Below are 25366 nucleotides of genomic sequence, written 5' to 3'. Positions count from 1 at the left end.
AAGTGAGACAATCTACAGGCCATTAAACACCCAACAACAAATTACATTTATGCAGCACCTTTCACGTCAGGAGGACGTCCCAAGTCGCGGGACAGTCAGGGATTTGGACCCAAGCAAGGGGTTGGGATCAGGAGGGCAGGGAGAGTAGGGGTAGGATTGTGACCAAAGACGCAGAGGAGGGTCTTGAGACGTACCTTGAAGGATACAAGGGAGGGAGAGACGAGAAAGGAGTGTAGGATGAAGTTCCAAAATATGGGGGCGGAAGACTGCACCCACCCATCTTCTCTCCAACTCTTTCCCGCCTTTGTCGTGTCCTGGTTCTGCACTCCAGGCTTTGACCCTGCAACTTGGTTCCTCAATGAGAAGTTCATCTCGATGAGTTTTTTTCAGAGGATTAAAAGGGCGTAAACGACGAGCGAAAGGAGGTTCCGGCAACATCATTTATTAGTTCACACCTGAGACAATGGCACCTTCCAACAACAAAAGGCACATCATTCATTTACATAAGTATAATACTGTATTTACACTATCGACACTACGTACAGGAATTTATATGCAAGGATCGGTGCGAGGAGGCAGCCCTCATAACCTACCCCCGACTCCGGGCTGCCCTCAATCCCCCCCCCCCAACCGTAGCACCACAGGTCAGTATTTTGTCCGTGGAGTTGAAGGGGCACTGCCCTGTAAAAAGGGGCACTGTACAGGAATTGTAGTGTGTGAAGCCTCCTGATAGCACAGTGGAGAAGCCATGGCTTTGCCTAAAAGATAAATTAAAAAGGTTAAAATGCTGAACAGGTTAAACCAGAATCACTGTTGCCCAAAGCAGCTGGGTTTCTTTCATTCCGAGCGTTGAAATGTTAAGCGGAGCAGACTCTAGGCCAGGAGATGGGAGAGGAGAGGAGAGAAAGTCCTTTATCTTGAAGGTGATTGATTCACACATATGGAGCACAACTAGGAGCCAAGAGTGTCAAATAAATGGCTGAGAATCTTAACACTGAATAAATGGAAAGAAGGATTTCAGCCATGGGCTGTGTCACTGACTGAAACATGCAGCGTAAACACTGTTGGGAGATTTTGTTAAAAATATGTAATATACGCTATATATGTTTATGTATAATCTTTGCGCAGAAGGTTTCTGTACATCAACCAGTCATGGGGATGGCAAGAGGCGAGCCATGGCTTCCATATCTGCTCAACTGATTCACTGCAAACCAATCTCTAGGGGAATTTAGTGCAAACTTTGTCCCCAACTCCCAAAGCTGATTGACAGTCGATCGACATAGCGTTCAGTTCAAGGCTTCTGCTTAGAGACGGTTCCTCTTGGCCACTGCTCTACAAAGATAAGACAATTTGTTCCAGTCTGGATCTCACTTGGGGCCCATTAATTCAAACCCACGTGTGTTACCTGTGCACAAAGTCCACGTTGAATAGCCTGCTTGAACTCTACATCATCTCACGCCACTCAGCATCATAAAAATAACAACAACTTGTATTTATATAGCGCCCCTGACACAGGGTAGTGTCCCACAGCGCTTGACAGTGGCGGAGCATGACTTCAAGCCGGGGGGGAGAGGGTGGAAAACATCTTCAGGTGAGACCTGAAAACCTGGATCCCATTGCCCCCCCCCACCCCACCACCACCAACACTGTCATATGTTCTTTTCGCCAATAGGTTCCAATAGGTTCACCGCTGATTGTAGCTTAGTCTCAACCCAAAGTGGTCCCTCGAATTTGGGGTGGGAGTGGGGTTTATTGGGAAGAGAGAGAAAGAGAGAGGAGAGTGGAGGCTGAGATCCTAAAAAGTTCTTCCATGTCTCAAGTGGCCTCAGCACAACGTGGGCAGTGTGGCGTTCAGTGGCAGATCAGTCTCTGACTTGCTGAGGTTCCTGGGGCAGGGTTCCATGGTGACAGCCACTCCCATACCACTCCGTGCCGACAGCATGTTCTCTACCTCAGTCCATTGGTCACTCTCGGGATCGTAGCACTCCACACTCTTGAGGAACTCTTGGCTGAAGCCTCCTGTGGGGTTTGGGGGGGAATAAAGGGAATTCAATTCCAACAATATGGTTCACAAACCTCCATTTCAGCCAAAAACCTTCCTACTTTCTCCCCTGAGCAGAACCACCCCCCCACCCCCCACCGCCCCGCGAGACGTCCTCGCCCCGAGTGACCATTCATCAGCAATGGAGGGGAGTGAGATGGAGTGGGAAGGGGTTGGATCCATTGGAATTGTATCCAATGGGATGGAATGAACACAGGAACAGGAAGAGGCCATTCAGCCCCTCAAGTCTATTTTGCCATTCTATTAGATCGTTGCTGATCTGTACCTGAACCCCAATAATCCACCCTTTGCCCCGTATTCCTAACAAAAATCTGTCCACCTCAGTCTTGCAAATTTGAATGTTTCCAGCATCCTCAGCCTTTTGGGGGAGGAGGGAGGGAGGGAGGGAGTGAGAGAGAGAGGGGGGGAGTTCCAGATTTCCACTCCCTTTTGTGTGAAAAAAAGCTTCCTGATTTCACTCCCAAATGGCCTCGGTCCAATTTTAAGATTGCGCCTCCTTGTTCTGCTACTCAATGAGATGGATTTAGTGAATGAAAGGTTAAGTAAATGTACCCTGATGGTTACTACAGTATAAGCAGAGACGCTGAATATCCGTCAGCCCCAGAATCCTGTGAGGATGTCCTCCAGACGCGAAAGGCACTGTATCGAATGTAAGAATCATTATCGTTACCCGCGGTGAACGAACAGAGGCCTTACCCAGTGCGTAGATCTTTCCGTGGTACATCGTTACTCCCAGTGCGCTCCGGCTGTGTTTCAAAGGCGCGACACTCTCCCACTGATCCCTCTCGATACTGTAACGCTCCACAGTCTGCAGCTGGTTCGTGCCGTCAAAGCCGCCAACCACATAGATGTAATTGTCCAGAGAAGCAACACCTGAGGGGAGGAAAGCCGAGGAGAGGGTCCGTGGGAAATAGTAACGTAATGTGTTCATTTCTCGGCTTGTTCCCCCAATAAAGCCCCCCATGACATCTCAAACTGACCCCAGCAACACCCTCTTTAACCCTAACTCAGCTCCCTTTGTTTACACACCCCGTCCCTGTCTCCCATCCTAAATTGGCTGCCGCGTTTCCCCCACAAAACATACAGTCACTCCACTTTACAATAAGCGGGCTTTGCGATGTCTCAACAACGTGATAGGGCAATGTATCAAATGCAAGTATTATTATTACAGTAAACCTCACATAAGTCGTATCAGTCGGGACCAAACGTTGAATATGATTTACCCAAAGTATGAGTTACCTGAAACTTATATATAATAGAAAATTCAACGGGTCTTGGGCAGGTGTACAAGTTAGGAGATGTTACGATTTATACAGATCAGACTTAAGCAAGTTTGAGTGTGTTATTATAATATAATTCTTATTATTACATACACCAGGCTCTGTTCAGGCTCCCAGGCCTTTATACCCTCTGCCCCTCACCCCCAATTTCTCACAAGAACAAAGTGGAAAGTGTATAACCTGCCCCACTGCGAACACTGCCCATCGGAGCCACAAAGTGCCACTTGTCTGTCTCAGGGTGATAGCACTCCACTGTCTGCCAGCGGTTCTCCCCGTCAAATCCCCCGATGACGTACAGAAGACCGTCCCATACGGCCACTCCAGCGCCAATCCGGCTCACCGCCATAGGTGCCACGAACGTCCAACAGTTGGTCTCGGGGTCGTATCTACGAGCAAAGAAGGACAAGACCGTAAACTCAACGGAGTTGTGGTTCCAGTGAATGCTTTCCAGGTTGCTGTTTGCAGACGCTCCCTTAACTTGGAAAGTATACAGTTTATTTAGTTTCTGATTAAATATACTTCCAAGGTCAGGGTTAGTCGATCCCTGGATCGCTTTGTGGGGTTAATAATCCCATCAAAAAGAAAAATGCGGTCACTCAAGCCACGACTGTATGTGGGATGCTGCGGTGTGCAACTGGCTGCCGCGTTTCACCCGCAAAATACACAGTCACTCCACTTTACGGTGTATCCTGTGAAGCGCTTTGAGACGTCTGAACAAAACGCAAGGCGCTGTATCAAATGCAAGGAATATTACTCAGGACTCCTTCGCAGTCACTTACTTCTCAACTGTCCTGTGGTGGGAGGAACCATGAGACCCTCCCACAGCGTAGATGATGCTGTCGATTACCCCGACGCCCACCCGGTTCCTGGGCACGTTCATGGGACTTCGCTGGGTCCAGCGGTTGGTCATGGGGTTGTAGCAATCCAGGGCGTCTGAGTCGACATTGAGATGCTTGGAATTATTCCTGCCGCCCATGGCGTAGAACAGCCCGAAGACCACACAGGAGCCTAACCCACTCCTGGGCTCAGGGAGGTCGGCCAGTTTGATCCACTGGCTTGTCCGGGGGCTGAAGGCTTCCATCCACCTCAGAGAGTTGTGCAGGTACCCCCCTGCCACATAGATCAACTGATTCCCCCGCAGCTTAGTGGGGGGTAGAGGTTTGTTCAGCGCCATCTCCTGGAAGATCCTGGCCAGGAAGTCACGGCAGGTGTTGGACTTGTTGACGATCGGACACTCCTGCAGCTGGAGCTTGAGGAACCTCGGGGGCAAAGCGTAGATCTGCACCGCGTTTAGGAGAGCGTGGAAGTACTGGTCGCGGCTGGCCAGATCCCAGCGCACCCACTCCGTGCAGGCTTTGTATACTTCGGACTCGCACAGGACATTGAGGCTGTCCTGGCTGACGAGATCCAGGAGTTGGCAGTGGGTCAAGTTGAAGAACTCATTCTCTTTGGTGACCTGCAAGGAATGAGCGGAGAGGAGAGGTGAAGCTCGCCAGACAGTGTTCTCAATGGCAACAACAACTTGTATTTATATACAATATGGCCTTCACAAGGGAGGGAGAGGGAGAGGGAGAGGGGGGAGACTTACCTCATTGAAGTGCATGCTGATGTATTCCTTCCCCCTCTGGTGCAGCTCAGTGCAGCCGATCTGTTCGGCGAAGTTGGAGATGCCAATGGCGTTGCTGGAGTTCAGGTTCCTGACGAGGAAATCGCAGCAAGCCTTGACCACCTCCTCCACCTGGTACATCATACTGGCCAGCAACACGTGGAGCACGGCGGGCTCGCTCACAGAGATCCTCGCCGTGTAGGCAAACTCGATCAGCCTCTCCATCACCCTGGGGCAGACTCCCTCCACCTTGACCTCGGCCAAGTGCCGCTCGCGCAGGTTACTAGTGAACATGGCCTTGAAGACGGGGCTGCAGGATGCCAGGACCACCCTGTGAGCCAGGAAGCTTTGCTCCTTGCCCTCGTGGGTCACTCGGAGAGTCACGTCACACAACTGCTTATTGTTCCTCAGTTCCCGCATGACCTACAACAACAAACAACAAACGTTACATTTCTATAGGGCCTTTCACGTCAGGAACCCAATGGAAATAACCCTTGCATTGGATGTTATTATCACGTCTTCGAGACATTTCAAAGCCACAGTGCAAGCAAGCATTGCAGTGAAGTACAGTACGCCAGTGTGACATTCTCTGTTAGGAACATTCTACCCTTTAGACCTTTGGCTCACACAGCTGAGAAAGTGTGTGCGCCTTCCAAGACTTGATAAGGCGCTAAACAAATACAATAATCCTTGCATTTGATACAGCGCCTCATCACGTCTTCGAGGCGTCTCAAAGCGCTTTACTCTAAAGCGAATTGAGTGTATATTTTGTGGGCGAAACGTGGCAGCCGATTGCACACAGCAGTGTCCCACAAACAGCCGTGGATTGAGTGACCAAGTTATTATTATTTTTATTTATTTTGAAGGGATTATTACCCCCGGGACAAGCGATCCACCGATCGACTATCAGCCGGATCCCTACTGAGGAACGAGGGGAAAAGGAGTAAGGAAACTCGGCAAACGGGAATCGAACCCGGGTCCTCTCGCTTGCGAGGCGAGCGGGCTAACTCTAACCGATACGCTACAGGACTCCACAAGTAATTTCAACTCGGGACACAATGCTTCAGATGAACCAGAGAGAAGTTAACATTAACCTACGCAATTAAGAAAAAAAAATACGAAACAAGCAACAAATCGACAGAGATCACTTCACCTCCAGCGCCTGGGAAGGGTGACCCTGGACAGTGCAATCCAGGTGTCTGCATCCGCTCAGCGCTGGCACGTCGATGGTGGGAGGGTTACACGAGGCATTGGGTCGTCCCCTCTTGGAACACAGCATGGTCAGGCTTCAACTCTGCTCCCGTGATGGCTTGGAATTCGGAATTGGGTTTGGCTTGGAATTCTTGCCGCTGAGCAGTTTCGGGTCATGATTCCCCCTCGTTGTGAACAAAGCACCTCGCGAAGAGGTTTCGCGCGGAAAAAAAAAACCTGGAAGTCGTATTCCCACACAACGTCTCTTGTTTTCAGGGCTTTAAGGATTCCTTCCCACCTCTCTCTCTCCTTCGCTCCCCTGGCTCGCAGCCCCTCGTGACTTGCGGCTCTTCTCTTGTCGAAGGCCTGGAGAACCTTTCACAAAAAGACAACTTGTTTTACCCCAGTGGCTGGGACACTGTTTCCGACTGAACGATGGACTGTTTGGTTGCGGAGGAGAGGAATCGTCGTGGATCGACAGGCCTACGAGCGGCGACCGAGCGAAGCTGATTTCTCCGAGTCATCGGACGCTTCTCTCATCTCAGCCACGGATTCTCTCGGTCGCTGGGCAAACCGTTTGTTCGGATCCCAATCCAATTAACCCTCGGCAGGGAGCGGAAGCTGGAGAGGGAAGAGAGGATGTTAGGGATCACGTTGCGCCCACAAAATACACAGTCACTACGCTTTACGGTATGTCCTGCGAAGCGCTTTGAGACGTCTCAACGACGTGATAAGGCGCTGTATCAAATGCAAGGATTATTATTATTATCATCAATAGTGCATTAACAAAAGGCTCCTCAAGTCTGCACCATCCCATCTCCCTCAGAATAGACACAGTCCTCAAGAAAGTCATACAGTGCTTAGTGTAGTGCACACACACACACACACTCACACACACACAGAGTGTTCGTAAATTTAATATCTCGCTCGTATACCTGAGCTATGCACCGACCTGCGCTATTCAGTTTACTTCTGCGGTCGGTCGGGTATCCGACACACAGAGAAACCCATCGTCACGCTTAACAGAGTCTCAAAATCAGACTACCAAGAGTTCCACGTAGGCGAGGAGATCTCCCTGTGTCTGGAGTGGAACTAACACTCTGGCGCCCCCTCCCCAACACCCACCCACCCCCCCCCCCCCCACCCACACCACCCCAGAGAGACTTGCCCCGCTCACCTTACCCCGGAATGTTTTGTGCCCGGGGCAGGGGGTGGTGGTAGGGGTGGGAGGGAGGGTACGCCTCACTGAAGGAGCGCTCGACACAACAGACGGCTTCACCCACCGCAGACTGGAGCACAACCTCATTAACAGCACATCTAGCGTTAGGTTTCTCTGCAAACCGCTTTTCTTAGCTGCTAGATTGCCCACATTAGGTGATCGGTCGATGGAGGCCCAGGCAGTTTAATGGATGCAGTCTGCACAGAGACAACGGGTTAAATGCGCATCTTTCCCGGTCTTCAGGCTGTGCGAACGCAAGTCTTCGGGAGGAAAAGGCTTTTAAGTTTTGTGCTGGGTCATCGTACTGTTCTTCCACTCCGCTTTTCACCTTCTATGACAGATCGGGTCACGTGAGGGCAAAACTGAAAGAGGATCTCTTGTGATTAGTCACTGTGTAACAGCTCCATCGCTGAGGGAGGAATTAACTCCTTAAAGCCCGGAAAAACATTATTTCGGAAAAACTGGTTAGTTACGGGAGTAAACAGGACACTTGCACAATCACACCCTTTGAATAAATACTTCTACAGTCAGGAAATTTGATCCAGTGCCAGTAATAATATTACTAATCCTCGCATTCGATACAGCGCCTTGAGACGTCATTGAGACGTCTCAAAGCGCTTCACAGAATATATTGTAAGGTGGAGAGACTGGGTATTTTGCGGGCAAAACGTGACAGCCAATTGCGCACAGCAGTGTTCCACAAACAGTCTTGGATTGAGTGATTGGATTGGGTTTAATAGGGGTTATTATTCCCGGAAAGCGATCCATCAAGAGACTAACAACTGGGTTCCTACCTGCTAGGTGAACCGAGGCGAGTGGAGTAAGGAAACTTGCCTAAGAATCTTCTCGCTTGTGAGGCGAGCGCTTTAACCACTACTCTCCGATGTCAAGACGTCTCCAAGCACATCACAGGCAATTGCTGTCAAATGTAGTGACAGGCAAACACGGCAGCCAATTTGCGCTCAGCAAATTCCCACAAACAGCCATGAGGTGAGCAACGAATTTATCTGCAGGGTTGTCAGGAGGGGCAAAGACTGGGTGCAAATGCTTCTGAAGGGGGTCAACAAATGCCCCTCCCTGCCATCTTGTTGCCCGCCCAACAATCACTTCACTCCTTTTTTGGTTCCGTCTTGAAATGACCCCAAATGACTATGCTGTTTGATCGCCAAGCGAAAGAGAAAAATAGGTTCCCACATTGGGTGTAGCCCTTCATCCCGATAGAGAATGACACCCAGAACATTAACCCATTACTCATAGACCAACTCATCTACATATTTCCAGCATCGGCAGTCACCACACCCCCCCTCGTGCACACACATACACACACACACAACAGCTCGTCTTTACTGTACGTGTTTGCACCGATCATTGCAGTCTCTGGTAACTCAATATAACAACAACAATAATCCTTGCATTTGATATAACGCCTTATTGTGTCGTTGAGACATCTCAAAGTGCTTCACAGGGTATATTGTAAAGTGGGGTGACTGTGTACTTTGTAGGCAAAACATGTTTTTTTTGAAGGGAATATTACCCCCGGACATCAATCTGCCAATTGAGTAACGACCGGGTTCCTAACTACTGCTAGGCAAAACAGAGGAGTGTGGAGTAAGGAAACGTGTCTAAGGTTTTGCCCAACCCGGGATAAAATGCCTTGATCCACTAGATCAGGGTGGTCCAACTGGCGACCCGCAGGCCGTGTCTGGCCTTCCCCCCTTCCCTCCATTTCCTCTGGCCCACCCGCTCACTGTATAACCCATGAAAGTTGTGTTACGTCAGGCTGTGACGGACCTCACAAACACACACTGTTCTCTGACCGAGGTTTTCGCCCTTGGCTTGTGAGATGCAGATTATGGATTCTGCGCATGAGTGACACACAGCTCAGTAACAGGCAAACCCACCAGCAGTGCCCAGCAGTCGTGCTCTCTCAATGGATATCATTGTTCTTCATTATTAATCAATGCTCTGAATATCCACACCCTGCCACTTAGAAGGAAGATGCTCTATCTCACAACTGAGTGCAAGCCCGGAATTACTCCAGAGTTGAGATTTCTTGAGTAAAAGTCAGACAACGAGGTTCTCTGAGAAAGGGCGACTGACATCTCTGGGTCAGAAGATTGCGGCTTCATCTCTGCCTGTTCAGGTGGACATTCAAGATCATCCACACGGATCCCACGGCACTACTCGAAAAGAGAAGGGAATTTCTTTCTCCGGGTGTCCTAGTCAACAAATCCCCTAAATAAAATATTGGTTACTCATTCTGTTTGTGGGACACTCTACTTTACAGTATCTCCTGTGAAGCACTTTGAGATGACTGAATGACATGATAAGGTGCTTTATTAAATGCAAGGATTATTATTATTATAATTATAATACACACCTTATGTCAAGACTTTGTGAGTTCACAGTCGAGGCTGGGTAAATGGAAGCAACAATATGGAGTAGAACATGTGGAGCTGTGTGCAAGTAAACACAGTCTTCCAAAAGCATAGCACGGTCCCAATCTCAGTTACACAGTAACTCCGCAGACTCTAATTAAGAAGGCTTTTTAATTAAGCAGACACTTTAATGAATGGACTCTGATGGAGAAGGTACTTTTGTCACCAGCTGAATAATTCATGAAGGAAAAAAAAATGAATGGGGAGCTTAATTTATTGGACAGTTAATTATGGGTGAGGTGGGAAGGAAGGTAATTAATTCAGCTGTTAAACTGTTGAGATGTGAGCCAGTTAAGAGGCCTGTCGATTAGTGCAAGAGGAATTGGTGCATTTACTGAGGATCTTAAGGTGCGGAGAGGAGTGGGTCGGGGGTCTTTACTGTTTTGGAACTGGAAGAGTTGCGGGAAATTAATTAATTTAATTAATAAATAATCTGAAGCCCGAGATAAACGGGTTTTACTGAGAGGATGTGTTGGGAAGGTGGGTGGGCAAGGGTGGAAGCAAAATGGCACCAATCTTAACAGTGAACTGGGTTAAGTCAGGGAATGGGGATCAGGGGAGACACTTGAACGAATGAAAGGAGGGAGAGTGAGCTCATTGTGAGGAGCAGAAATTGGTCATTGGAAGTGGGTACTCGCTGGAACCAGACAGGATGGGTGGTTTGGGTGAGACCGGGCACCAGGTGCCAGCTTTTACACTGTGCCCAGCCCCTTGGCAGAAACAGTACCTGGGACATGGTATAATATAAGAGGGAGAGACTGGTACGTGAGAACCGAGTCTGAGAAAAGGTGGGGCTCCCAGCGAGCGCTCCGTGGAAAAACTCCCTGAGGGTGTCGTAGAGCAAAGAGAGCAACAGCCCACCCCACTGAGTTCCTTCCAAAATATCCCCCCCTCCCATCTTCCTTTCGCATAACCATGCGCCTTACATTCCAAGCACATTAAGTGCCCCACATCTGTGTAGCCCCCCCGCCCCCAACCACCACACTGTAATCTGCACAGATCCCATCTGCGCTGGAAGCTACTGCTAATAATATAATATCTTGCAGAGGAAGCAAATGGGAGAAGAAAATCGTGAATGGTCATCTTCCAAGAGAAACGAAAGAACAAGGCTGAGATGTGAACCCGAGCCTCAGCTGGTTGACGAATGTGAGCAGAGAGCCCAAACAGAAGCTCTAATAATATTCAGCGCAAGACCAAGCGATTACTACCCAATATTATGAAAATAAGGTCTCAAAGAGAAACATTGATCAAAAATGCCAAATATGTCAACAAACACCAGAAACCAGAGCGATCTGCCATCACGTCATCAATCCTCGCGCAATCAGAATATCTGATACCGCATAAGATTGTAGCTGAATATACTCACTGGACTATTCGTAAACACTTAAGATATTGACGTAAAGGCTAACTGGTGTGAACGAAAGCAACACTGAAAAATAACATCACAATAATCTGGGTCTGGCAAGTCAGATAGGACAGTAATCGGGAACAAACCAGATGTTATCACAAAACAACCAGACTGTATATGTGGTTGTACCTGATGCGGTTACAATGTAAGAAATAAGGAAATAAGAGATCAGGAAACGTATTGATATTATAAATTGAATGCGCATCTAATGTGGCAATATAAAACAAACATAGTTCCGATAATGGTCAGTGCGACTGGGACTGTTATTGTTAATAAGATAGTACAGAAGTGACTTGACAAAAATAACCTCGGGAGCAAAACGTAGCTGTTTTAGGAAGTTCCAACCTACTAAAGAAAAGTAACATTCATTCATAAGTAACGTGGCAGTGGTATTGCTTTAACGGATCGACCACTGAAAACCACTTAGAAACTATTTCTTAAATATTTAAGATAACGTTTACATAAGCTGTAATAACATAATGTATCAGGCAGAGGGGCAATCAGAATAGGGGACTACAACTGACTTAGATTCCTCTCCCCCCACCCACCCCCCATCCCCAATATTATTTTGAAATGTTTTGGGAGATATTCATCTTACACAAAAAATACCCTCACACACATAATCCCCCCCACCCACATATATATATATATAGAGAGAGAGAGAGAGAGTTACAAGCAGTAAAGGGAATGGCTATCAGAGCACCACACAGACTGCAACAACAACAGCAACAACAACCCCCTCCCACCCCCCACATGATCCCAATAACACACCACATCCACAACAGCTCATGTGCCAAAGTGAGTGAGGCTCTGGGAGAGGTGAAGTGGAACAGCAGTCACACAAAATAACCCCCACAAAACCCCCCCAAGTCGAAGCATGCAAGTTGTTGGCTTACTGAGTGTGTCCCCAGTCGGGGCAGCAGGTCCTGTGATGGCTTTGGGCAGGAATAGGATGTGTCCAGGACAGCAGTGTGAGTGTGTAGGGTCTGCCTGACTGTGGTGGTGTGTGATGGGCTGTACTGTCTGTCAAGCTCTGTGCTGGGGGGTGGCTCTGTGCTCTGTGCTGGGGGTGGCTCTGTGCTGGGGTGGCTCTGTGCTGGGGTGGCTCTGTGCTCTGTGCTGGGGTGGCTCTGTGCTGGGGTGGCTCTGTGCTGGGGGTGGCTCTGTGCTCTGTGCTGGGGGTGGCTCTGTGCTGGGGTGGCTCTGTGCTGGGGGTGGCTCTGTGCTCTGTGCTGGGGGTGGCTCTGTGCTGGGGGTGGCTCTGTGCTGGGGTGGCTCTGTGCTCTGTGCTGGGGGTGGCTGTGTGCTGGGGTGGCTCTGTGCTGGGGGTGGCTCTGTGCTGGGGTGGCTCTGTGCTCTGTGCTGGGGGTGGCTGTGTGCTGGGGTGGCTCTGTGCTCTGTGCTGGGGTGGCTGTGTGCTGGGGTGGCTCTGTGCTCTGTGCTGGGGGTGGCTCTGTGCTCTGTGCTGGGGTGGCTCTGTGCTCTGTGCTGGGGGTGGCTCTGTGCTGGGGTGGCTCTGTGCTCTGTGCTGGGGGTGGCTGTGTGCTGGGGGTGGCTCTGTGCTGGGGGTGGCTGTGTGCTCTGTGCTGGGGGTGGCTCTGTGCTCTGTGCTGGGGGTGGCTCTGTGCTGTGTGTTTGGCTGTACACTGGTTGCCCTGTGTGCTGTGCTGTGTGCTGTGTTGTGCACTGTGCTGCCTGTGTGTGTGTGTGTGTTTGCCTGTGTATTTTCTGCCTGTGTGCTATGCACAGTGTGTGCAGTGCCTTCCTGCCTGTGTGTTGTGCTGTGGCTGTGACCCTGTGCTGTGCTGATGCAGCTCAGGAAGGGGTTCTGACCCCAAACCAATCAGCAGTTGCTGAGAATGGGGCCAAATTCCTACAGCCTCTCCCCCCCCAACCCTGTGTGTGTTGTGTGTGTGTTGTGTGTGTGCCAGAGGGACAGTTTGCCACTCATCACCGTGACTCTGCACTTTCCTGCCTCCAGAGTGAGTGACAGCTCTGACTCTGTGAGCCTTTTGAGGAGGAACCTGTCTAACAGGCGAGGCAGCCCCAACACCGAGTCACACCGAGTCACACTGGACCGTGTGTAACGAGGGGGTGTCGGGGGGGGGGGGGGGGGAATGTAATATAGGAGAGGGGGAAAAGGGGAATTAACCCCATCGCTGCCAGCGCCGTTCTTAAGTCGAATGCTTAAGTCCCGGTTGCAATCTTCGCAGCTCTTACTAGTTTCGCTCGCAAGACACGCAGCCAATTCACTTTACAGCGTCTTCCGTGAAGCGCTTTGAGACGTCTCGAAGACCTGATAGGGCGCCGTGTCAACGCAAGGATCGTTGCTGTTACGATGGAGTTTGCTTTCCGTGCGCTCCTGCAGATATCCTCCTCAAATTCCTCTCTGGAAATTCCGCAGTGACCTTCCCGCTGGTGGCCCGATAAGGCAAAGATTTCGACCCCCTTCTTCTACCCCACCTCCCCACCCCCAATTTGCCCAGTCTCAAATCCCATTGCGATTTATAGTTTTATCCACTTTTCTCCCCTAATCTTCCCTACGATGTCCCAACTCGTGCTCATTCCAAGTGTCATTTCACCCACACAATATAGTGTAAAGTGCTTTGAGACGTCTTATAAGACCCTGTATCAAATGCAAGTATTATTATTACTTTTGGACACCCAAAGGGCAACAATTGGTGCTTTGCCTGGCTTAGAATGCCCTCCAACCCCCTCCTTCGCATTCCCCTCCACCACCCCCTCCCCCCACACACACACACCCCCAAACACAGAGAAGGAAAAGCATAATCTTTTTACGCCACAAATCAAGAAATACCCAATCAAGAAAAAAGCTGAAAGCAACAACAAGAAGATTTTATTTATAGAGCGCCTTTCACGTCGGGAGGACGTCCCAAGGCGCTGAACAGTTGGGTCGGGACCCGAGCAGGGGGGAAATAGTCAGGGCGAGGGGAGGGAAGGGAGGGAGCGAGGAGGGGGTAGAGAGTCGAGAGGGGAGCTGAGGGCACGGTTGAAGCACCCTACTGATTGAACACGGACTTACCTAAAGTCATGTGAATGTTCGGGGGTGGGGTAGAGGGGTTTGGGGGCTGCTTCTTGACGGCCCCCATGGGCTGCTTCCGGCCCACGGGCCACATGTTGACCAGCACTAAGCTAGAGGATTATGGCCAGTTTCTCCTTGCAGCTAACATTAGCCAAACACAGTCATTCCATCAGATTTATTTTATTTTATCAGCTTACATTTCGAAAATCCTGAACAGGAAATGCAACAACATTTAAAGACCAAAAAAACAAGGAAACTAAAAGCAACTAAAAGCTGTTCGCTTAGGGTAAAGGAAGTTCTTGTGTGGTGGATAGGAAGTGAATAGAGAGGCTGATAAACATTGAGTCACCGTAGCCACCAAAAGTTGTAGGTTTCTTGATTTTCTCCTTAGCAAAAGCAATAAACTTACCTTTTGGCTCCATCGCTCTCTCCCATATTCCCCTTCTCAGCCCCAAACTTTAAGATATGACTTATCTACCTCAACATCTTACCTAATGTCCCTAACCCTTCCCACCCATGAACCTGCCACACACACACACACACACACATAAACATATATATATAAAGATCTTATCACTCCCATTATAATTTATTACAGATGTGAAGGTTCAACATGATATTCCAGGGTCTGGCAACACTTACATTCAGTTTCCGACCCCGTCCATTCACGTATACACCCACCCATCCCCTCATCCCCTCACCCAATCCATCTGCACTCCAGATGGAGCCCAAAGGTCAAATGAACATCTGATTTACTCGCAAATCAAAGATTTCCAGAAATCTTCCAATCCGCCCATTGAAATTCCTTGCTCCATGGCAACATGGCTAAGATTCACACAAAAAAAACCTGTCACCCAGTCCAACACACTTTACCGTAAACCCTGCAAAACACTTTGGGACGTCCTCCCAACACATGAGGTGCTATACCAAAATGTAAGGATTCTTCTTATTTATTATTCAAGGTGTGACCTTGGCTGATCTGTGCAGCTATGTAAGGACAACAACAATTTGCATTTATATAGCGTCCCTCAGCCAGCGTATGTCCCAGAGGGCTTAAGACTCATGAAACTCCCCCCTCCCCACGGCTCCCACGACATACACACACACATCTCATCCTTGGTTCAGTTGTAATTGACACGTTAAGAGCGAAGTGAATGAAACATGCAGGAACTGACTACAAAGCTTCCCCCTCCCACCCCTAACCCCAACACCCCTTCCCCCCACCACCCCTTCCCCCCCCCCACCACCCCCACTCCCCACTCGCGCACTGTTCGATAACACAGTTAGAATAAATAAAGCGATGAACTAATATGGGACTATACTATAATGCTACGGAATTGATTTTCCTATTCCCTTTCCCATTAGATCCCACTCTAGTGGCTTTCATTCCCATTTCTGGAGGTTGCAATTAACCAGAGAGATCTTTGTCCGACCCCCTCCCTCACCACCACATGATCACAGAAAAAAGCATCTCAGTGAGGGAATCCTGTTGGACAAAAGATTGGGGCCAAATCATTTACAACCATGTTATATATCGATCTATATATACACACACACACACATATATATATATTAGAAACAAATCAGAAAATAGGAACCCATTCCAAAACATTTCTAGGATTCTAAATTACTCATTTGGAATTTGAGAATCTTGTTAGATTTTAATGGCATTTTCATTGGATCCTAAATAAATCTTAAGAGAACTGAATTCAAACTCATTAAGAACTCTATTCCGAGGGTGGGATTGGGGGTGGGGGAGGTGGGTGGGGGGGGTCGATAAATGCAGACACCATCACACCTTCCTCCCTCCACCACCCTCCTCCCCTCTCTGGAATATTTCATTTCGGGGGAAGATTATTAGGTTGATTTTTATTCTCAAATTTTGCAAACGTGCTGGAGCAAAGAGGGAAAAACTGTCTCTCTTGTTTTGGGGAGACACAACGTTCTAGATGAGAGTTTTATTCAGGTCGACTTTCATGGGCAGAGGTCCCGCATCCTCGCTGTCCATGTCTCCGACTCTCACAGCGAGGACTGGGGCCAGAGTGTAGGAAGTGCCTTTAGTCACGCTATCCAGGTAATCTTCATCTCCATTGATGCTCAGCTGGTGGGATTCAAGCGTGAAAGAGAATGAGCAATGGTTAGTTACACTATTCAGGGGAACGGGTAACAACACAAAGGGGGGTGGGGGGGTGTCTTTGTAATACATGCTGAGAGGTGTTTTTTTCTCAGCCTATTGTGTAGGATGGAGTCCCAATAAACTAGACGTCTACTGAATGTAAGTGGTCAAAATAGAACTTTTCCATTTTGCACACCAGGTGTCAGCATCCAGCTCTCCCAGGTCATGTCCGGCACAGCTTAGGTACAAAGTGAAGCTGCCTTTATATTCGCTGTTAACCAGACAAGGCTCAACACATCAACGATATCTCAACAAATTGATGAAGAGTGGTAAAATGGGTCATTAAGCCCAACTAGTCCATGCCGGTATTTATGCTCCACACGAGATTCCACCCCTCCTATTCCCCTCTCCTAAACGCCTCTGTTCCCTTCTCCCTTGTGTAGACATCAAATTTCCTCTTGCATACATTGATGCTTTTTGCTTCAGTGCTTCAAGGAATTGGACGGCTTTTGTATTCTGCTCTGAGTTACGCTTTAGAGCGAGAGCATCCTTGTGCAAACATCACAGGCTTTCGAACCCGTGTTAATGCAACCGTACGGGTCACATTTCTAGAGCTCTGAATACACAGCTACGTGGGGATCCAGAAAGGAAACAATCACCAGGTTACTACCTGCCATCTCTGCTCCTCACCTGTGACTTGACATGTTGATCTTGGGCTGTCACTAAACTAGCGCAACTGAGCCACAGCATCACCAGGATGGAGAGGACCAGGCAGGCGGCCAGGATCCACCGGGGTAGGCCAGAGCGCCTGCAACACAAGAAAGGGAGTCCTGTAGCGTAGTGGTTAGTGCGCTCGCCTCGCAAGCGAGAGGACCTGGGCATTGATTCCTGGTCAGGGCGAATATCCTTACTCCACACGGTTGTTAGTCGATTGGCAGATCGTGTTTCCGGGGGCAATAATTCCTTTTAAAAAAAGTCACTCAGTTAGATTATAATTTGGATCCTTTACTGGTGATACAGACCCTCCTCTTCGAACGTGCTTATGGTCACCTCGTTCCTCCCCCCGGCTCGGAGTCAGGCTCTGCCACTTTTAAGCCCTCCGAGGCGCGACCCCACGTGAAAGGCACTATATAAATTGTTGTTAACTCCCACCTCCTCACTCCCTAACTGGAATGCTCAGTACATAAGGACTCGTACCTTGACATGCAACCCAGGAAGTCGTGCTCAGAATGTGGTTCCTCTGGGTGTACGAACATGCGTTTCAACTCCTGCTCTTCCTTCGAGCTTTTCTCTATCGCCTCGGGTGCAGCTACAGGGAGAGAGCAACAAACACCATCACTGCAACCATTCCACCGCCTGAGCAATGTCTTTCACGTAGGAAGAACCTGTTGCAACGCTTTGCAGGGACGACACACACACACACACACACACACAGCAGACCACACAGTGGGGGAGAGGAAAGAGAACTCAAGCGCAGTGACCAAAGGCACAGAGTAAGTGCAACGAGGAGAGAATTGTAATCAGAGAATGGGGAAGGAAAGTCCCATCTAGTCATAGAATCATAGATTACCGCACAGGAGGAAGCCATTCCTGCCTGTGCCAGCTCTATGGAAGAATTATCCAATCAGTCCCACCCCCCTGCTCTTTCCCCACATCCATGCAATGTTTGTTTTCTATTCTCCCCTCCTCTACTCACCCGCACGAGGGGACAGTGTTGCTGACACCAGCTTCGGCCAATTCTCTTCGGCTTCACTGGGGTCTTCTTTGGGAATGTTCTCAGCCACGTTGGACCTCGGAGCCTGTAGTTCCTCAGCCGGGTACTCGATGTCGGGCTGAGCCTGCGGGCGAGAGCAATAAATAAACACACGAGGAAGCAAGCTGCCCAGAGAAGTCATTTCAGTCATCACCTCAAAATAATGGAGAGAGAGAGATATGGATGAAAGAGTCCCACAAGAAGAGTCACAGGGAGACATGCAAAGAAAGAAGAAGTCCTGTAGCCTGTAGCTCAGTGGTTAGAACACTCGCTTTGCAAGCGAGAGACCTGAGTTCAATTCCAGGCAGAGGGCGAAACCTTGGGCAAGTTTCCTTACTCCACACAGAGCCTAATAATAATCCCTCCAAAAAAAAAACCCGAAAACAATAATAAATTGGTCATTTTCAATCTACGACTGTTTGTGGGACATTGCTGTGCGCAATTAGCTGCCGCGGTCGCCCACAAATATACAGTCAATTCACTTTACAGTGTGTTCTGTGAAGCGCTTTGGGATGTCCTCCCGACGTGAAAAGCGCTATATCAAATGCAAGGATTATTAAGAAGAAAGGTAGGGAGGGAGAGAGGGAATTTGTTATAGGGCCTTATCACGTCAGAAGGACGTCTCAAAGCGCTTCACAGGAATTACTCCGAAGTGGAGTAACTGTGTATTTGGAGGCAAATGCGGCAGCACAATTGCACACAGCAATGTCCCACAAAGAGCCATGAAACGAGTGACCAATTTGACTGCGAAGGCTTGCAGATGGAATGGAAATGAGATGCGTTTGATTAGAGTCACGGTGAAGCGCTCCAAGACACAAGGGAAATGAGGTGAGTTTGGTTAAGAGTTAGGGTAAGGATTAAGCGCTCCGAGATGGAATGGAAATGAGGTATCTTTGGCGTTGGGCAGAGGCTAATGAAGGAGCCGCAGGTAAAGCAGTAAAATGAGGCTGACCTGGAAGACCACGACTTTGCCATCATCTGCCTGCAGGTAGAAGGTCCAGGTGGAGGAGATGAAGCTCTGAGCTGAGCTGACAATGTCACTGCACAGGTTGGAGATGTAATCAAAGATGGACGGCGCGTGCTCCTTGGGGGTAGCTATCTGTAGCTGAGGGGGTGGGGGGGGGGGGGAGGAAATACAGGCGGAAGAGAGAGAGAGAGTGTTAATTACAAACAGATCCCATCACTAGTGCTTCTGGAGTTAGTAACAACATACAATCCTATTCCTGATTGTCCTGCGCTTTCAGCTACTACACCCTGAAACTTTGGAACTCTCTCCCTCAATCCCTCTACCTTGCCCCCTCCTTCCCTTTTTTTAGATCAAACCTAAAGACCTTCCTCTTCGACCGTGCTTACGGTCACCTCCTCCTTACGCGGCAGAGAGCTCAGCCTCCGTTAAGCGCTCCCGAGTCTGCTAACCAATACACTACAGGACAGAAATAAAATTTCCTGACCCAGTGCCTTCAGCGATTGACTTGGTCAGAGCCAGTGATTGATGGTGAAGCCTCAGTGTATCAGCCCGGCTCCACTGAGGATTCGAGACTTCACATTTGTAAGGAAACTGCCTGCACAGGCTGTCCGGGGACAAGTCAGCAGGTTTTTCTGCTCTTGATGCCTGTATCTCCTGATCGAAGCATCCCATGTGCCCACGAGCCTTAGAGGGGGTAAGAGATCAGGGGTGGTGGGTGGGGCGAGGCAAAGGGGAGATTGGGAGGAGTGACAGGAAGCTGTTTAGAAGCATCACCGTGAAAAGATTCTTCCTGTGGACTGATTGAAGGTTTAAGTTTATAATTGTAATGATAATAATCCTTGCATCTGATACAGCGACTTATCGTGCCGTTGGGACGTCTCAGAGCGCTTCACAGGATATACTGTAAAGTGGAGTGACTGTGTATTTTGTGGGGGCGACCCTTCTCCCCTTTAACACACACACACGCACACACCACCCATGTACCTGTTTCTGCCTCTTCTCTTCTTCCAGGAACTGCTCCCTGCAGCCAGTGTTACAACCTCGCTGCTCCCCTCTCTGAGCGTAAGCTTCCAGGCACGCTGTGAACACAAGCAAGGGGCATCAGATCTCTTGAGCGGTACCCCACGTTGTATAGCTTGCCAAGCTACATTTCCACAGGGTAACAAAAAGCCAGGAGGAGAGAGAGAGACCATCAAAGATATTCAGAGGGAATTTTGACAACTACATTTTAATAGTAACAAAGATAATCATAATAATAATAATAATAATAATCCTGGGATTTAATACAGCGCCTTATCATGTCGTTCAGACTCCACCAGGCTACAGGACTCCACTCTTTTACCCCTCATTATTCCAGCGCCTCGTGATGTCCTCCCGACATGAAAGCCGCTATGTAAATGCAATTTGTTGTTGTTTGGGTTCCCGGACATCTCTCTAATTGCATGGCTGCTGCTCGCCTGCTCGTAATAACGATGATGCTGCACTTTACATCATCGCAGAACCTTACCTGCCTCACACTCTGCTCGGGTGTTGTTGAGGCCACTGGCTCCGTCCACAAACAGGCAGATGGAGAACAGCCGGCATCCTCTCTGACAAGCGTTCAGTGTCGCCTCCTTCAGGAAAAACACAGAAAGACACGAGTCAATGATGGCTCATTCACCAATGGGACACCCGTCATTGACAACAACTGACTGACCAGTCGTTGACAACAACGGCAAAGCAAAATTACATTTGTGAAGGCCTTTCACAATGGGAGAATGTCCCGATGATTACCACACTGTCACTAGTCCACACCCGACTGACCTTTTTTGTTCAGTAAGGATACCAAGGGATATGGAGCAAAGGCAGGTCAGTGGAGTTAAGGTACAGATCAGTCGTGATCTAAGGCGGATCAGGCTCAAGAGGCTGAATGGCCTCCTCCTGTTTTTATGTTCCTATGACCTGCTAGTGGAATGAGAGCAGGCTCAAATGCTGGTTTTCCCATCAGAAACATGTTATATCACTGAGAAACCTCAGACAAAGTTCCAACGACCATAATTATAATAGTAATCCTTGCATTTGATATAAGCTCCTTATGTCATTGAGTCATCTCAAAGCCACAGTACAAGCAAGCATCGCAATGCAGTATAGTAACTGTGCAGTTGGCCAGTGCGACACTCTCCAGTGAGGAGCATTCTACCTGTTAAGACGTTTAGCTCACAGCGACTGCATCTCCCAAGCCTCACTGATCAGCCAGACATGCTGGGCGACCATCAATCAGAACTAGGATTTTCTGCGGTGCCGCCTGTCTTTGCGCAGATGTTTCTTCCTGAGTTCAGTTCAAACCTCAGGAGACGCTGTTTACCTGCCTCTCCCTCCCCTCAATCGGACACAAGGAGCAGCAGTGAGGGTAAATCAAAACACGCTGGTTAGGTAACAAGCTTAGGTTTCAAAAGCTCGTGAAGTGTAGGAGAGCGGGGCAGTCTGAGGGACGGAGGGAGGGAGAGAAATTCACCACCGCTATGATCGTCTCATTCCAGAATTGGGGCAAGGTTTTGTTGAAACACGGAGCGAGAGGCAATAAGTAGGATCCCTGCCCTCCTATTTCCAAATCAACTGTCAGTTAACAATTTGATGCCAACTCATTTATTACACTTCCTACTCTATTTGGAATCACACGGTCTCGGCTGACACTCTATTGCAGTACTGGGGATGTGTTGCGTAGTCAGAGGTGCCGTCCTTTGGCTGAGATGCTAATCTGAGGACCCATTTGCCTGTTCAGGTGAATGCTAAAGAAGGGAATTTCTTTCTCCGGGTGTCCTGGCCAATAATTCCCCCAAAATAAAACAAAATCGTCGCCCACTAGATGATTGTTTGTGGGACATTCTTATGGCCAGTTTCACCCGCAAAATACAATACAATCATTACACTCTCTATTTTCACCCAAAGAAGACTTTTATTTATTTTTGCAAAAGGGGGGGGGGGGGGATGCGATCTCAATGGCGCAAACAGCTGGTTTGCCAACCACTTTAATAAAAAATTCCAAAGGGTGACAAAAACAAAAATCCCAGTGGGAGGTGGGCTGGGAGATTATTTATTGGGGCCTTCGTGTTTGTATGATCTGCAATCGTGCCTTTTTTTTAAATATAAGACACAATTAATTTCATTTAAAATCCACCAATTTTGCTCTGATCAATTCACGTCGGACGCGCTGTGCGTTGTAATGAACAAGGTTCACCAGACATGAAATCTGACACCGCAAACAACAGCAAATCAGACAGAAAAAATATATCTACCTCCGCCCTCTCCCCCCACACACAATCATCAGTATTAGATTGGATTAGAATTGCGACCACCCCCACACCCCCCACAGTCTCACAAGGAAAATGAGACCGGGATACATGTGTGTGTGTGGGGGGGTGGGGGGTTGCAGTATAAAACACACGCACGGGAGTCTTACCTGCACACTCTCTGACCCCGTGGGGGGTAGGGGTGGGGTGGGGGGGGGGATGCTCTGGTTAACATTTGCACGGCTTTTTAACGCCTTAACAACGCGATAAGTCACTATATCAAACGGAAGGATCATTATTATTATGATTATTATTTTTTCACCGAACAAAGATGTATTTTGCTTGAAATGCAGAGGAAGGAGGAGGCTTGGGGGGGGGGGGATGGAGGGGGGATTGGGGGATGGAGGGGGGGATTGGGGGGATGGGGGGGGTGATAAACGAGTTATAGGTCTATTGCTACTTGCTTTTTTTAAAAAAAACGTTCCCCCCTCCCCCCCCCCCCCCCCTTCTCTCTCTCTCTGTCGACATTTTTTTTACCATTTAGCAATGGGCAAAACAAAAGTGGGGGTGGGGGGGGGGTAAAAAGTCCTTAGATCTGTGCTGAGATCTGGGTGGGTGGGTTTGTATTTTGCCAGTTTGGAGGTGGTGGGGGGTGGGGGGGTGGAGGTGGTGGGGGGTGGGGGTTGTTTTTGTGTTTGCATTCCTTGCAGCATCGATGGTGCAGAGAGGGAGACCCAGGGGGTGGTGGGGGGGGGGGTGATGGTTTTAGGGGGTGCAGAAGGGGGAAGAGGAGAGGGAAGAGAGAGAGAGAGAGAGGGGGGGGGGGAGGTGATGGTTTAGGGGGTGCAGAAGGGGGAAGAAGGGGGGAGCAAGCGATGGGGGTGGTGGGGAGGAGAGAGAGAGAGGGGGGGGGGGAGGAGGTGATGGGGGGGTGGGGAGAGAGAGAGAGAGAGGGGTGAGGGGGAGCAAGCGATGGGGGTGGTGGGGAGAGAGAGAGAGGGGGGGTGAGGGGAGAAGCGATGGGGGTGGTGGGGGGAGAGAGAGAGGGGGGGGAGGGGGAGGAGGTGATGGGGGTGGTGGGGAGAGAGAGAGAGAGAGAGGGGGGGTGAGGGGGAGCAAGCGATGGGGGTGGTGGGGAGAGAGAGAGAGAGAGAGGGGGTGAGGGGGAGCAGCGATGGGGGTGGTGGGGAGGAGAGAGAGAGGGGGGGGAGGGGGAGGAGGTGATGGGGGTGGTGGGGAGGAGAGAGAGAGAGGGGGGTGAGGGGGAGCAGGCGATGGGGGTGGTGGGGAGGAGGGAGAGAGAGGGGGTGAGGGGGAGGAGGTGATGGGGGTGGTGGGGAGGAGAGAGAGAGGGGGGGGACTTTGTGTGGTGGGGGTCCTGAAGGCGAGCGGCTTACCCTGGGCTGTCCTTGTTGGGCAAAGGTGTGGTGGCACCGTCCCTGGCACCGGGCAGTGTCTCCCAGGAGGATGGCAAAGGGGTCGGTGGTCGGGTGGCTGCCGGAGCTGGTGACCCACAGCACAGCCAAGAGAGGGGAGAAGATCCCCGTCACAGCTGCCATTGCTCCTCCTGAAACCCCCCCCACCCCCCAACCCCCTCCGCTACACCCCCCGCACACACCCCCCGCACCGCACCGCACACACCGCACACACCGCACCGCACACTGCAGAGCAGGAGGAGGGCTGCGTCAGTCTCACTCTGACGTCAACACCACAGAGCAACTGAGAGAGGATCGGCCACCGAGTGAACACTCACTGTTACACACTCACTGTTACACACTCACTGTGCCACTGTTACACACTCACTGTTACACACTCACTGTGCCACTGTTACACACTCACTGTTACACACTCACTGTTGCACACTCACTGTTACACACTCACTGTTACACTGTGCCAGGCTGTTACACACTCACCGTTACACACTCACTGTTGCACACTCACTGTTACACACTCACTGTTACACTGTGCCAGGCTGTTACACACTCACTGTTACACTCTGCCAGGCTGTTACACACTCACTGTTACACACTCACTGTTACACTCTGCCAGGCTGTTACACACTCACTGTTACACACTCACTCTGTTACACTGTGCCAGGCTGTTACACTGTTACACACTCACTCTGTTACACTGTGCCAGGCTGTTACACATTCACTGTTACACATTCACTGTTACACTGTTACACTCACTGTTGCACTGTGTTAGTCTGTTACACTGTTGCACTCACTGCTACACTGTGTCAGGCTGTTACACTGTTACACACTCACTGTTACACTGTTACACACTCACTGTTACACACTCACTGTTACACTGTTACACACTCGCTGTGCCAGACGCCTACACTATTTCAAGCCGATCGCCGCACTGTGCCAGTTGGTTAAACCTGTTACCAGCCGTTACAATGTCTTTTAAGGTTCTGACTGCTACACTGTCAGTCAGTCAGTGGGTTACGAGATGCTTTGCACCATCAAACCGGGCCGTTAGCACTCGTGACAATGCCCCGAACTGATTGTCAGTCGGTTACGACCTCCGCTACACCGCCTTAATCTTAAGAGCTACACTGCGTCCATGTGTGACATTGTGACAGCCGAACGGTGACAGTCTCGCTGCTCCACCGCCTCAAAGCTATTTCCCTTAAGGACACGATATCGGTCTCACTGTTACACCGTCTCCCTCATTGTGACCCTGTGACAGACTCACTGTGATATCACTGCTGCATTGTTTGTTGGGGTAACGCTGTTTTTCTGAGATTGCAGGCAGACTTGCTGGAGTATTTCGGGCGGATTTCACAAATTAACAGAGAGGGTTCATTTGAAGAAGGTCCATTTAATCTCATCCTTCTAGAATACCAAGTCCAGAGTCAGGCGTCAAGCTGTTTCTCACACAACAACAACAACAACAACAAGTTGAATTGACGTAGCGCCCTTCAAGGAGGGCAGCAACTCGGAGCGCTTAAACAAGTTGCTGTCCCGGCCTTAAGGATCCTTTGTTGTGGTTGTTGTTTATGTGACCCG

General features: G+C 49.6%; 2 protein-coding genes across 2 annotated transcripts; both read right to left on the bottom strand.

Annotated features, from left to right (window-relative positions):
- Positions 1–1530: 1530 nt before the first annotated feature.
- On the bottom strand, positions 1531–12272 carry keap1a (kelch-like ECH-associated protein 1a). The gene is made up of 7 exons (XM_007898878.2): positions 12101–12272; positions 6102–6760; positions 4931–5371; positions 4122–4798; positions 3523–3728; positions 2759–2935; positions 1531–2019 (listed from the first exon to the last, which is right to left on the bottom strand). Exons 2-7 carry the CDS (start codon positions 6225–6227, stop codon positions 1826–1828), a joined length of 1821 nt encoding a protein of 606 aa, XP_007897069.2. The 5' UTR covers positions 6228–6760; positions 12101–12272; the 3' UTR covers positions 1531–1825.
- Positions 12273–16011: 3739 nt separating this feature from the next.
- Positions 16012–23963, bottom strand: tmem59l (transmembrane protein 59-like). The gene is made up of 8 exons (XM_007898877.2): positions 23750–23963; positions 20591–20696; positions 20068–20162; positions 19069–19221; positions 18060–18201; positions 17561–17672; positions 17054–17171; positions 16012–16348 (listed from the first exon to the last, which is right to left on the bottom strand). Exons 1-8 carry the CDS (start codon positions 23909–23911, stop codon positions 16193–16195), a joined length of 1044 nt encoding a protein of 347 aa, XP_007897068.1. The 5' UTR covers positions 23912–23963; the 3' UTR covers positions 16012–16192.
- Between the last annotated feature and the right edge of the window lie 1403 nt (positions 23964–25366).

Source organism: Callorhinchus milii, unplaced genomic scaffold, assembly GCF_018977255.1.
Source record: "Callorhinchus milii isolate IMCB2004 unplaced genomic scaffold, IMCB_Cmil_1.0 Scaffold21, whole genome shotgun sequence".
NCBI lineage: Eukaryota > Metazoa > Chordata > Chondrichthyes > Chimaeriformes > Callorhinchidae > Callorhinchus > Callorhinchus milii.
This window is presented reverse-complemented; position numbering and strand designations above follow the sequence as displayed.